The following is a 13,536-nucleotide window of genomic DNA, read 5'->3' as shown; positions in this document are numbered from 1 at the left end:
TGCCGCTGGGATCAGGGCAGAGCGGGGAATCCATGGAGGTCCCCATCGAGAGCCAGGAGGTCGTCATCTCGGTGGTACCCCCTGGAATTCCACGAGCTGTCATTTGCTGAAACCCAGTACAGGTCCTGGCATACAGTGGGTCCGCAGTGGACAGTGGCCATCACTGCTGTCATTGCCACTGCGGTCGTTAATAAGCTGCCACCTGGGCCACAGCAAGAGCTCTTCTATCCACTGGCGGCTCACTCAGGTCCCCCCGGTGGAGATGCAGTGGAACATTTCGGGCCTTGTCTCAGTGGCCCTGCGCTCCAGCCTAGTTAAACTCATGGTAGCAAACCCCGAGGCCAACCAGGCAGGAGGCAGGGGACACCAGGCCTGTGTGCGAGGCGCTGCCGACTCCTGCAGGTGCCTGGGCGGGGAGTGGAGCGTGAGGGTGGCAGCAGGAAGCAGGGCCAGCCTGGGAGAGGGGCGGGGAGGGGCTGAGGACTGGGGCTGAGGAGCCATCAGCACAGAGAGGCAGAGTCCCCTGCCACGTCCCATCTCCAGTTGCATCTCTGGGGCTTTTTGCCAAGATTCCAGCTCCAGAGACCAACACGGCAAACAGCAGCATCTGCTCTGCCCACCTGCCGGCTTCATGCCCACCCATGAGCCTCCCACCTCCTGCTCGGGGTCCTGCCCCTGGCACCCTGGTGTGAGACACAGTGAGATCCACAGGTCCCCCCGGGGGGCCCCTGGAGGCGTACTGGAATGACTGCCCCTGACCAAGAGGGGATGGCCATTCTTCCTTCTCGGCAACACTGCACTAAGACACACCAAGTGTGGCATCTCAGAAGATGGTTCGGTGAGTGGGAGTGAGCAGTGGCACTTAATTCCAGGTGGTGGCCTCCCCAAGGCCTCATCTTGGGGCTCACACACATACCCCACCTGACTAGTGACCAGCCCCACCAGACACTCACTCTCCTCCTCCACTCTACCCTGCCCCCCTATCCCTGCCCAGGCCCTAAATGCCTTCTAGTTCCCCTATCCCTTGCCTCAAATTTGTTGCTGTTGTTCAGACACTAAGATGTGTGACTCTTTGCAACCCCATGGACAGCAGCATGCCAGGCTTCCTTGTCCTTCACTGTCTCCAAGGTTGCTCAGACTCCCATGTCCATTGAGTGGGTGATGCTGTCTAACCATCTCATCCTTGCTGCCCCCTTCTCCTCCCACCTTCAATCTTTCCCAGCATCAGGGTCTTTTAAAGTAAGTCAGCTCTTCATATTAGGTGGCCAAAATATTGGACCTTCAGCTTCAGCATCAGTCCTTCCAATGAATATTCAGGGCTGATTTCTTTCAGGGTTGACTGGTTGGATCTCCTTGCTGTCCAAGAGACTCTCAAGTCTTCTCCAACACTGCAATCCAAAAGCGTCAATTCTTCGGCACTCAGTCTTCTTTATGGTCCAACTCTCACATCCATACATGACCACTGGAAAAACCATAGCTTTGACTGTACGGACCTTTGTCAGCAAAGTGATGTCTTTGCTTTTAATATCTATGTCTAGGTTTGCGGTAAAGAATCTGCCTGCAGTACTGAACACCCAGGTTCCATCTCTGGGTTGAGGAGATCCCTTGGAGAAGGAAATGGCTATCCACTCCAGTATTCTTGCCTGGAGAATTCATGGACAGAGGAGCCTGGTGGGCTCCAGTCCATGGGGTTGTAAAGAGTCGGACACAACTGAGTGATTAACACTTTCACTGGGTCTGTCCTAACTTTCCTTCCAAGGAGCAAGTGTCTTTTAATTTTATGGCTAGAGTCACCATCACCATGATTTTGGAGCCCAAGAAAAGAAAATCTGTCACTACTTCCACTTTTTTTCCCTTCTATTTGCTTGAAGTGATGGGACCGAATGCCATGATCTTAGCTTTTTGAATGTTGAGTTTTAAGCCAGTTTTTTCACTCTCCTCATTTACCCTCATCAAGAAGCTCTTTAGTTCCTCTTCACTTTCTGCCATTTAATACTGGCACCTGGGCTCTAAGGGTGCCCTCAACCCCAGAGAAGGACCCAGAGATGGGCCTGATACACAGATGGTCCCTCCTCTCTCACCCTTCAAGGAGGTCTCGCCTCAGTCATGCGGGCCACAGACTTGGGAAGCCCCTCTGCCAAAGGTGGGCCATCCTTACTAGGCCCCCCGGGAGTAGCGAGGGCTCCTGGAAAACAGAGGGGCCTGCAGGGCTTCCCAGAACAATGTGAATGGCAACCCTGGTCCTCCCGCCTCCCCTTGGCCGGAAACACATAGCCTGCTCCTCCCCACTAGGCCGGTTCCAGTGCTCGATGTGGGGAGCGGTGGCCCGAGGCACCCTTGGAGCCCAAGTGCCTGACTGTGGACCTCACACTTGATGGCTCTCTGTGGATGACTGGGTGGCATCAAGAGGGTCTTCCTGGGATGGCTGCTCAGGGACAGGAAGCAGAACTCCGCCCCTGTGAGCTTGCACTGGGTTCTCATCCTGTAGCCCTCTGGTGGGCATGGTCACCACTGACAAAGCTGCAACGTGCTCGTTCAGTCGCTCCCGTGACAGAAGCCTTTGGCCTTTGACCTCAGCCCAGTGCTCCTGCACTCCTGCCACACCCCTATTTCTTCCAGGAGGTTTCCTCAAGGGGTAGGGGGTCGTTTCCTACTGGCTAACCACAGCCAGGGCCATCTGAGGCCAGCAGAGAATGGTGAGCCCCAAAAGGGAGGGGGTCCAGGCTTAATCCCTCTCCTCCTCAGAGCTTGCTGAGGGCAAGCGCGCTCCTTTGCTTTTGGTCAAGGCAAACACAAGCCACCCTTCTCAGAGGTAGTGTACTGCCTGCCAGCTAAGAGGGGCCATCAGGAAATCCTCCCAGAGCAAAGAAGTGACTTGTTGTCTCCACCATTAGAAATCAGAAGCAAGCACAAAATTTGGTTTGTTGCTCTTCATGTCCCCTCCTGACACCCCTTAATTTTTTCAAAAATGTCCTCCTTTTCAGATTCACCAATACATGAAAATAACCCAATTATTAAAAGGGAGTCGGGCAACCCCACCCCCCCCCAGCCCCCGCAAGGAAAGAGGCTCTCTGATGGTGGTCATGCAGGTCGGGGGATGTCAGAGTACATCCTGACGTGATGTACTTGACGTGAGCCCAGACCAGTATCTACCCAGGAAGACAAGGGCTCCAGAGGATGGTGACAACATAGCCCACCACACAGATGATCTCCAGTGAGGCCGCTCTGAACCTGTCCTCAAGGAGGAGGGCTGACAAGTAGGGGGTCCTTGTCCTATGGAATTCCAGGGGACTGGCTTCACGCCACTGACTTTTTGCCTGGAGCTTTGCCCTCAGCCTTTCAAGTGAGATATATTATCAGGGGTTCATATGTTCTCTGTGAGAACTTAATTTTCTATTTCATTTTTATGTCAAACTAAAAATAAGTGTAATAAGCATGTGTGGATCCTAGGAATGAGCATATGAGATTTCAGGCCCACAGTCATGTTCACTGCCCAGCGATGACAAACAGCACCATTTTAGTTGACGAGGGTGATGAGAAAAGAAGTTGGCCAGGTGCCATGGCTGGCTTGCCTCCCCCCGGCTGGGCCTCTCTGGGGAATCCCTCTCATCTGTCTGCCACACCCTTTCAGGGAGCTCATCCTGTCCCACCTTCACCTCCCCTCAAATGCATACCATTCCCCCATCATCCCCAGACCTGAGGGCACCCCACTGCACACTTGTTGTCCTGGGGCATCTTGTCAAGCCCAGAAGGATTCCTGGCTCTCGCCCACGACCTCTCTTCACCCCATCGTCCTCACCTCCACACCTGGCCTCTTCCACCACCACTGTTTCTCTGCCCAAACCCTGACAATCGGCCTTTATTCCTCCTTGCCTTTTAAATGGGACATGTTCTCGGGGATGAACATCTGCCAGTGGCCCATAAGCCAGCAGGTCTTCCCAGGTGGCGCTAATGGTAAAGAACCCACCTGCCAATGCAGCAGATGTAAGAGATGCAGGTTAGATCCCTGGGCCGGGAAGATGCCCTGGAGAAGGAATGGCAACCCACTCCAGTATTCTTGCCTGGAGAATCCCACAGACAGAGGAGCCTGAAGGGCCCCTGTCCATAGGGTTGCAAAGAGTCAAACATGACTGAAGTGACTTAGCACTCATGCACGCACACAATAAGCAGCAAGTCCTATCAACCTGGTCTCCAAAACACTTAAATCTGTCTGCCTAACTCGGCCCCCACCGCCCCCATCCAAGCCACCACCACTTCCCACGTGGACCACAGAGAAAACCCCTGCCTGGGTGCTCTGCTTCTACACTGCCGCCCCCAGGATCCTTCCCACAAAAGCCAGAAGTGTTCTTACAAAACATACATACATGAGTTAAAATCCTGCCCTTGACATTTTTCACACTCAAAAGCCACACTCCTTACACTTGCTCACAAAGCCTCTGCTTCTCCTGTACCCACCCCCCTGTCCTCCTTTCTCCCAGGCCCTCCTTCCCCTTGGTCACCCTGTCCTCTCTGAGCCCCTCACATATGCCAGCCCCTCGCCATTTGAGGTCTTTGCAGCCACTCTCTCTCCGATTATCAGCTGTGGTTCTCGTCAACTACCCCTAGTCCTCTCTAAATGTCACCTTAGTTTATTTTTAATATGGTGCATCTCACCTGCTAAGGGCTTCCCTGATGGCTCAGTTGGTAAAGAATCCACCAACAATACAGGAGACCTGGGTTCGATCCCTGGATTGGGAAGATCCCCTGGAGAAGGGACCGGCTAACCACTCCAGGATTGTGGCCTGGAGAATTCCATGGACTGTATAGTCCGTGGGGTCGCAAAGAGTTGAACACGACTGAGAGATTCTCACTTTCACTTTTGTTACCAGCTAAGGACACTTGTTGATAAGTGTATGCATCTCCTGTCGTTCCTCTCCCATATAAAGTAAGGTGGGTGAGGACAGGGGCCTACTCTACTTTTGGGTCTTGAAAGTTAAAGTGGAAAAGTGGAAATGAAAGTCACTCAGTCATGTTTGACTCTTTGTGACCCCATGGACTATACAGTCCATGGAATTCTCTAGGCCAGACTACTGGAATGGGTAGCCTTTCCCTTCTCCAGGGGATCTTCCCAACCCAGAGGTTGAACCCAGGTCTTCCGCACTGCAGGCAGATTCTTTACCAGCTGAGCCACCAGGGAAGCCCTTTAGGGTCTTAGTCATTGTCAAATCTCCAGACTCCCGAAGTGATTGGCACCAGAAATATTTGTAGAATTAATTAATTGATTATTTAATTATGGGTTACACATTTAACACTGAACACGTAGCATCAAGAAGAGAATATAGCGTTTTATTCCACATAACTGTTCAGAGACCCCACCTCATTGAATATGGAGGGGAGCGGTTGAGGGAATAGGAAAACCTGAATTTGCAAACTGTTGGTGTTTGGGCCTCCTCCAGTGTAACTGGTCTCTTTTGGATGACTCCGTCTCTTTGGTGTAGGTACTCAGACTGAGAACTGTCTCCTCAGGCCTGGTCCCCTCCAGGAGGCACCCAGGTGGGTTCTGAGTGGGGGTCTGTGCTCTCTGGTGCAGGTAGAGTCAGGTTCAGAGCACGTGGTATCTTTGGGGTCCTGGCAGGTCTCGTGGCCGGCCCAGGTTGCTTCCAGGAGAGGTGACTACAGGGCTCTGCCTGGGCCCTTCCGGTCTCTGAGGGTGGCCACGCCTTCCGCTGCCACTGTCCACGCTGCAGCAGGTTCCTTCTCCCAACCACAGCTCTGCCCATCTTCCTGCTCTCTCAGCCTAGCCACCAGAACTCTGGAATCTGCACTCCTAGGCAAGCCAGGAGAGGCTGCTGGAGATGGGGTGCAGGCTTCTATTCACAGCCCCTCCCCACCCCAGGGCTGCAGGCTCTTCTCCTGGAGGCTGTGTGCCACCATGTCATGGGCTCCCTGGTACATTTCCGTCTGGGCGTACCATTCTCACCCTAAAGAGGGAAGCTGCAGACATGCCCAGCTGGCCTCTCAGCCCTGCCTTACATCTGTCTCCCTTTGCCTTCAGCCAACAGTCCACTAGGGTCCAGAAAAGGCAGACTCTTTGTTCCCTCAAGCTGTGTGGTCTGAACCTCCTCCCACCCCATGCCAGCCCCGGAGCTAGGCTGGGAACATGGTTTCCTGGAGAAGAACAAAAGACATATCCATTTATTATTTTCAAAATATTATCCCCCTGACAAACACAAGGATGTGTTCACACAAATGATGAGGCAATGCACCATCTGGGCGAGGATTTCCCAGTTGCTCATTCAGACAGAGAAATGTGGGAAGCCTTGAGTCATACGTGCAACCCAGCAGCGTAGGAATGCCGCATCCCAAAGATGGAGCCAAATGCCCATTGCAAGCTGTGATTTCATTTCAGCAAAACACCAGCTGTCACACGACATTGCAGTTGGAAGAAGAAATGGCTGCCTGAGTGTCAGCTGCCTAGCCCAGAGCCTGGCATTCCTAGGAGCCTGGCCTTTAAGTTTAGCACTTCCTGTTCTATGATTCCCTCTCTGTACTAAGTACTTGACAGACATCATTACCATCTGCATTTTGAGCTGATGAAATGGAGTCTTAGCAAGATGGAGTGACACGCTGGTGGTCAGAGCCAGTGGTCGGGAGCGTCCTGACTGACCTGGCTGCAGAGCCTGTGTTCGTCGCCATCCGCTCCCAGCCCTTAGCCCCGCAGCAGTGAGCTCTCTGAGCTGAAAGCTCTGGGCACACACCCTGGGGTCTGAACTTGGCCCGATCCGCCTCTTTGGAGCCCTCCCCCCTCCACCACCCCCACTGCACCTCCACCTGAGCAGCGGGATTGTCCTCACCTGGAGGGTTTCTGTCCTTCACGCCTGATTACTTGCTGGTTCCTTTCTTTTCCAAGTGGCCACTCGAAGGAGCGGAAATCAGGGCGTCTGCCAGGCAGCCCCAGGAGGCTCCCTCTCCACTGGCCTGCGGGTGGGGGCCCGTCTGGACTGCATGATGAAAAAGCCAGTTCTTTGTTCCACCAAATCCGTGCCTTCCGCCAATGTCCCGTGCACCCTTCAGAGATGAGCTGCTGCCAGGGGACTCACCTTGGAGAGACCAGCCCTGACCTGAAATGAGGTCGAACTGACGGGCTGGGGTGTGTAGAGGCAGGGTGGCAGGCCATAGTTATGTAGATGGGGGCACTGATGCTAGGGAGAGGTAGGGCCCCTGAGGGGCTAAAAGCATGGCCTCAAGTCCTGCTTGGCCACTGCCTTGCTGAGTGACTCTGTGACAATCCCACCCCCACGAAAGGAGAGGGTCTAGGCAACTCACAGGCCTGCAGCGGGGAGCAGATGAATGAGTGATGCCCCAAGCCAGAGGCTACAGGGTTTTGGCTGAGAGGCTGTGGGGGTCTTCCTGCTTGGGAGGCCGAGGTCCGCAGTGGGAGAGGCACAAAAGCAAAGCCTGCACGCTCTATTGGAAGTGTTCAAACCAAAAGAAGAAATGCAAGTTCAAGCTCATCGAAGAAAATCTGCTGTGGGCCAAGTTTAACCAGCAGGCTGGGGAATTCTGGTCTATATAGTTCTAGGTTAACTTGGCGAATAGCGAAGGGTCTACCTATCACTTACCTACCAGGATTACGTAGTAGAAAGAGCCACGTTTTTGGAGGCAAATATATCTGGATTCAAATTTTGCTCTCCCTTTTACTGAGTGACTCCCACAAATACTGTCTTTCCAGACCTCAATTTCCTCGTCTGTGATATGTAATAATAGAAGTGCCTGCCTTACACCATTGTTGAGAAGACTAAATGAGATTACTGTATCTAAAGTGCCTAACATGTAGTAAGCCCTCACAGAGGGTCCCTATGATTATTTGAATTAGGGGCACGTCTCCATAGGGCTAAGTAAATGCTTAATAGACCCCTAATCTAATCATCACAGTCTGTAATTCATAAAATTTTATTGTCATAAAACTATTTTATTAAGTGGGAAACTGTGACTTAATTTGCGAGCTGCAATTCTTTCAAATGAATTCCCAAGGAGAAAATGCCTTGTCAGATGAAGTGACACGGGCTTGATAGAAATTTATTATAGATGATTAATAATAAACAGAGACACTGACAAGACTGAGCTGCCTCAGAAAAAGCCCTCAGATTTGTATTCCCCATGCTCTTGGCACATTTTAGCCAAGAGCCCAGAACCATAAAAAGGGGGTAGGGCAGGGAGGGGGAAAGAGGAAACATTTACTGAATGAAGTTCTGACTTGAAGTCAGATGGCATTTTGGTCCTTACGCGACTGCTGCCAGCTGCAGTAGTGTGACTTGATGTATGCAGAGTGTATGTAGCATGACTTGGGTGAGTTATTTAACTTCTGGGCCTCCACTGCCTTACCTGCAAACTGGGAATAATAATAACACCTATCTCATGGGGAGGAAAGGGCTAAGAGGAGTAAAGATAATGTATGTGAAGTGCTTAGGACCTAGCTGATGCTCAGTAAATGGTAACTTTTGTGGTTTCTCTGGAATTCCCTTCACAAGAGGCTCACTGCTGTCAGTGAAAGGAACTGACTGACCAGCCTCTTTCTAGTAACCCTTTTTCTCCCAAAAGGTTCAACTCTCATAAAAACATACTACTGCTACTGCTAAGTCACTTCAGTCGTGTCCGACTCTGTGTGACCCCATAGACGGCAGCCCACCAGGCTCCCCCATCCCTGGGATTCTCCAGGCAAGAACACTGGAGTGAGTTGCCATTTCCTTCTCCAATGCATGAAAGTGAAAAGTGAAAGGGAAGTCGCTCAGTCGTGTCTGACTCTTTGCGACCCCATGGACTGCAGCCTACCAGGCTCCTCCATCCATGGGATTTCCAGGCAAGAGTACTGGAGTGGGGTGCCATTGCCTTCTAGCTTGGTTCTATTTCACTGTGTTCCAATTGCTCCCTTCATGCTCCTTAAGATCATTACTGTTAAAACACCCAATATGCCCCAAATACATATTTGCACATTAATTCTATTAAAGAGGTATATTAAATGATCTACATTGTCCAATTAATGCCAGAAGCCCTTGAGTCCAAGCTCACAAAAGAGTCTGGTGCATAACACATCTTCTCCAGGCCAATCCAATCTGATTGGCCTGTTGTTGCTTGGAAATGAAGACGAAGATGCTGCTATCCCTTGGCCTCAGATGAGACTCTTGGGGAAGAGAGTTGCCGAAAATATCCCATTGCAGGCAGAACAACACACTTGTAAAGATGGTATACAATGAAGACTGGGCATCCTTGGTTAATGGGCGCATTTCAGCTCCTGTGGGTCTTGTAGGTCTAGATTCTGAGGGACGGGCTGAAGGAAAACCCAAATGAGCCTGCAGCTGTGAGCTGTCCCCTCGTGTGGTCTTCATAAGGTGGCACAGGTCTTCTTGGAGGTCCATAGAGTTTGGCACAGTCTCCCAACCACCACCTCAGTCCTCCGTTCATTTGCACTTTCCATGGTAGACGGCTCCATTTTACAAATAAAGCAAAACAGAGGTCCAGAGAGGCTTAGTAACTCGTCCAAGGTTACCCAACTAGTAAGAGGCATGCCCATGGCAAACAATCACAGAATCTATGCATTTGCAGATGTTGGCCCATTCCACCCTTGGGAATCTCAGAGTGTGCTGCTCACACTTTGGAATGAGTAGGATTCAGTGAGGGAAGGGAAACAATCGACTTCCGGCCCTTCTCCAAGCCAATATTCAGCACTGGCCAAATTGGGATTGGAGTCTCTCTGACGTCTGTGCTGCTGTCAGAGGCATCACCCTGGGCTGGAGTGTGGGGTCATAGGACTCAATATGGGCAGTGGTTGAGAGCACAATCCTTGGGGTCTGGCAACCTGGGGTCAAGTTCTAGTTCTGCCTCTTACTAGCAGTAAGACCTTGGACAAGTAGGCTTACTTCTCCAGGCTTTAACATGAGAACAAAAAACAATAACACATAACTTTTCATTGAGTGCTTACCACGTGCCAGGCATCGCTCTAAGCTCTCTCCTTGCATCCTTTTATTTCATCATCTCAACAACCCCATGAGGTAGAATGTGTCATTGTCCACATTTCACAGATGAGGAAACACTAATAATATAATTTCAAAAACCCTGAGGCTTTAGGGAAAATACGCCCATGCAAGGGTTCAACTCAGTGCTCCTCGGTGGCGTTCACCTAGGCCAGGGATCAGGAGACTTTCTGTAAAGGGGTCAGATGGTAAATATTTTAGGCTTTCAGGACCATACATTCTCTGTCACGATCCTTCAGTTCTGCTGTTGTACTAGCACAAACACAGCCATAGACAATATGCAAATGGCTGGTGTGGTTGTGTTTCATTAGATTTTTTACAAAAACAGGTGTGGGCTGTAGTTGTATGACTCCTGACCGAGGTGAATGGCTTCTCCTTCTCCTTGTAAGGACCCAATCCTGCTAAACTTCCATCTGTCCTTTCTTTTCCTGGCTTTTTTCTTCCAAGTACCTGAGCCCCACTTGCTGGAGAGATTAACAAGAAGGACATAACAAAAAAAGATGGGGATTCTGGGTAATGAAGTGGGAAGGAGGGAGTGTAAGCCAGAGAAACTTGCTGGTCTCTATGAGCCGGAGAAGCGGCAGGGTCCCAGCAGAGACAGTATTCGGGTCAGTCACATGGTTCTAAGGGGCAAGGAAGGAGACCTGCCAAAGTGGGACCAAGTCACCAGGTTTTAACTGGTGTGAAGGAAATAGGTCTGGAGAGCAGGAAGTATAGAGGGACCCAGTTAAGAGGGCTGAATTAAGGAGTCATCCCCAGCCCTCGTAGCGGGGTGCGAATATAAGGGAAATAGAGGCAGTTCACTCAAGGAAATGGAGTTGGAGAAGTAGCCATGGATGACTCTGGGAGGACTGGGCCACCAAGATCCTGGCTGCCTGTGGCAGCATGGGCTCAGGACTGCTAAAGAGCTGGGTCTACAGCTGAGCCCAGATAGGAAGTTAGTTAAACCCCAGGGAAAGCAGCCAGGGCCTCCTGCTCTGGCCTGTTTCTGTAACCCCCCTCTAGGAATCCTTGCATAAAAATTAGAAAATCACAATTTAGCCCTTGCTGAGCCCACTGGGTAGCTCAAGAAAGACCTGCTGCTTAATCAAATCCATTCAATTCACTAGACATTAATTAAATACTTACTACATGCCAAACCCTAGGGATTTAGACAGGACACATCCTCAAAGCTGTCACAGTTTACACATAAGATAAGTACATGCACGGCTTTTCATAATACAAGACATAATGTGCACAGAAGCATAACCAAGCACGACTGGGACAGAGAAAAGGCCTTTTCCAAGAGTCCGTTAGCAAAATATGAAGAATAATCATTTCTATACACTTATTCTAGGGGCCTATTTGTTCCCCATAAGTTTTCATAAGAATGGAGATCTAATACCCTATCTTTCCAGAACTCCTGCAAAATACTTAAATATTTGAGGACTTGTTTCCTGCTGAGAAGCATTAAGACATCAGACTTCCCAGAAGAAAAGAGAAACTTCTTCATAACCAGTGTAAAAAAAAAAGTTTCAAGCCCTCAAAGTTCCTCAAAGAGAAGGGACTTCAAATAAATTGGGTATTCCTCTCACCAAATGATGTTAAAGAAAGCCTTCTCCTCTTAAAATTGTACTTACTGTTAAGAGAAGTTATACATTTTAAAAGTTTAGAAGAAATGGTTGTCAGGAACTAAACCCTAGCTCTATAAACTGATTTTAAAAAACCCCAGGCTCACAAAGATAATAAAAAATGCATTTAATAGCATGTCAATATACAGCTTAAATGTGTATTAAGTCTTCTTTTAGTCAGTGCATTACAGGGATAGAGAAGAGAAATATCATTTGTAAATGCACAGTCAGACGCTAAGTATCAGTGCTAATAAATCTTGGTGCTCTTACACTATTAAAATTCTGATTTATGAAATGTAGCTCCAGGTGCAGTGTTCTGTGCCAGCGTGGGGAGTCGTATGGTCCAGGATGCAGTCTACAGTTTTAAATCGAATTGTATACAAGTATTAACAAAAGAATAAAATTTATTACTCACAAAACTAAAGTGGTCGTCATAAAGCATACAAGAAAGTACAGCCTAGAACGAATGAGCTGAAAAACCTAGTTTTAAAAATAATCAAAACGTACTGGACAGTCCTGGAAAATGACATTAGAAAACAAAGAAAACAATTGGCACAGGTTAACCACCTAATTTCTAAGTGCACTTTGTAATGGTCCTTGCAAGCTGCCACTTTTCCCAGGATAATGACAAAAAAGCTTCAGTCAAGTGTCACTGGCTTATGGTGACGGTTTTGTTTTTTTTTTTCTTTTTTTTTTATTGCATTGCCAAGAGTGGATTTTAAGAAAAAACACTACAAAGGTTTCAAAAACCCTATTTATTCTCTATCATCAAAAATAGCAACAGGGGGACTTATACAACTTTTCTGTGAGTACCCACCAGTCTATTTTTTTTTTTTTCTTAAAAAAAATAGAAGTTAGTTAAAGAAAAATGATTTGGTTTTTTAAAAAATAATGTAAGGAAACACTTAATCAGATAGCCCAAGGAGTCATCAGAAATGTGTAGCAAGAAAGCGTCATTGTGGCCCTCTCCGGCCTTTGCACGTCTTTTTACTAAACTAGAAAGAGAATGTACAGTACCAATATGTTCCCCAACCTGCTTGGATCGAATTGTTTTGTTTTGAAACCCATTATTGCTAAACCAGAGTGTTGACACTGAGAGCCGTGGAGTCCGCTCATAGAGGATAAAATTGAGAGGCTGCTTCTGAGGACTGGATCTCCACCTGCGCCATTTTGAACTGGGTGCACTGCAGCCACTTACGCAGCGCGGCCAGGCCGGCACTGCTCTGGGCGGAGCCCGGCAGCGTCCTGAGGCTGTGGTGGTTCACGTTGTTCTGGATGGCCTGGAGGCGAAGCTGGAGTCCCGCAGATAAGTGCTGTCAAGAAAGGGGCAAGAACGGGCACTTTAGTTTCTTCCCTCCTAAGGTTCCCCATCCGCCCAGGGAGTGCTGGCCTGGACTTCTTCTGCAGGTGGAACTTCGATGTGGCATGGGGGCTGACTGGCCTGAAGAAGGCCGGCTCTCAACTGTGGCAGCGCTCAGGGCAAGGGATGTGGGCTGGTACCATGTCCTTAGGGCCCACCTGGCCCAAATCTACCCAAATGATGCCTTTCCCATCTAGACTCATGCACTGCAACCTCAGCGTATGGGCTGACACCCCAGGAGCTGTTCACTATGAGCACCTGTCATTCAGGCTTTGCTCCCAGGCTCCCTGGATTCAAATCCTGGCTCCTCCTCTGTAAACAACTTAGGGAATGAAGTTTACGATCTGTGTTTGGATTTGCTCATGGACAAAGTAGGGCTCGTAACACTCACCTGATGGGTTTTTTGTAAGGATAAATGAGTTAACAGGGATCAGAACAGAACTTGGCACACAGTAAGTGCTTGGGACATTTTAATCCTGATTATAGTCTTTCTCTTCTCAGGTTCGTGCACTGGAAGGAGCTGGGTTGTAAGCTTTTCTGCTCTTTCCTAGCCTTT

General features: G+C 49.5%; 1 protein-coding gene across 9 annotated transcripts in view; it reads right to left on the bottom strand.

Annotated features, from left to right (window-relative positions):
• Positions 1 to 5,304: 5,304 nt before the first annotated feature.
• UNC79 (unc-79 homolog, NALCN channel complex subunit) overlaps positions 5,305 to 13,536 on the bottom strand; it is a 299,827-nt gene continuing 291,595 nt past the window's right edge. For all 9 annotated transcript variants that reach the window (XM_024982113.2, XM_059879353.1, XM_059879351.1 and 6 more), the window contains one exon: positions 5,305 to 12,933. In XM_024982113.2, the coding sequence (XP_024837881.1) occupies positions 12,733 to 12,933 (201 nt within the window). In that variant the 3' untranslated portion in view covers positions 5,305 to 12,732. The remainder of the gene's footprint in view (positions 12,934 to 13,536) is intronic.

Source organism: Bos taurus, chromosome 21, assembly GCF_002263795.3.
Source record: "Bos taurus isolate L1 Dominette 01449 registration number 42190680 breed Hereford chromosome 21, ARS-UCD2.0, whole genome shotgun sequence".
Classification (NCBI taxonomy): domain Eukaryota; kingdom Metazoa; phylum Chordata; class Mammalia; order Artiodactyla; family Bovidae; genus Bos; species Bos taurus.
This window is presented reverse-complemented; position numbering and strand designations above follow the sequence as displayed.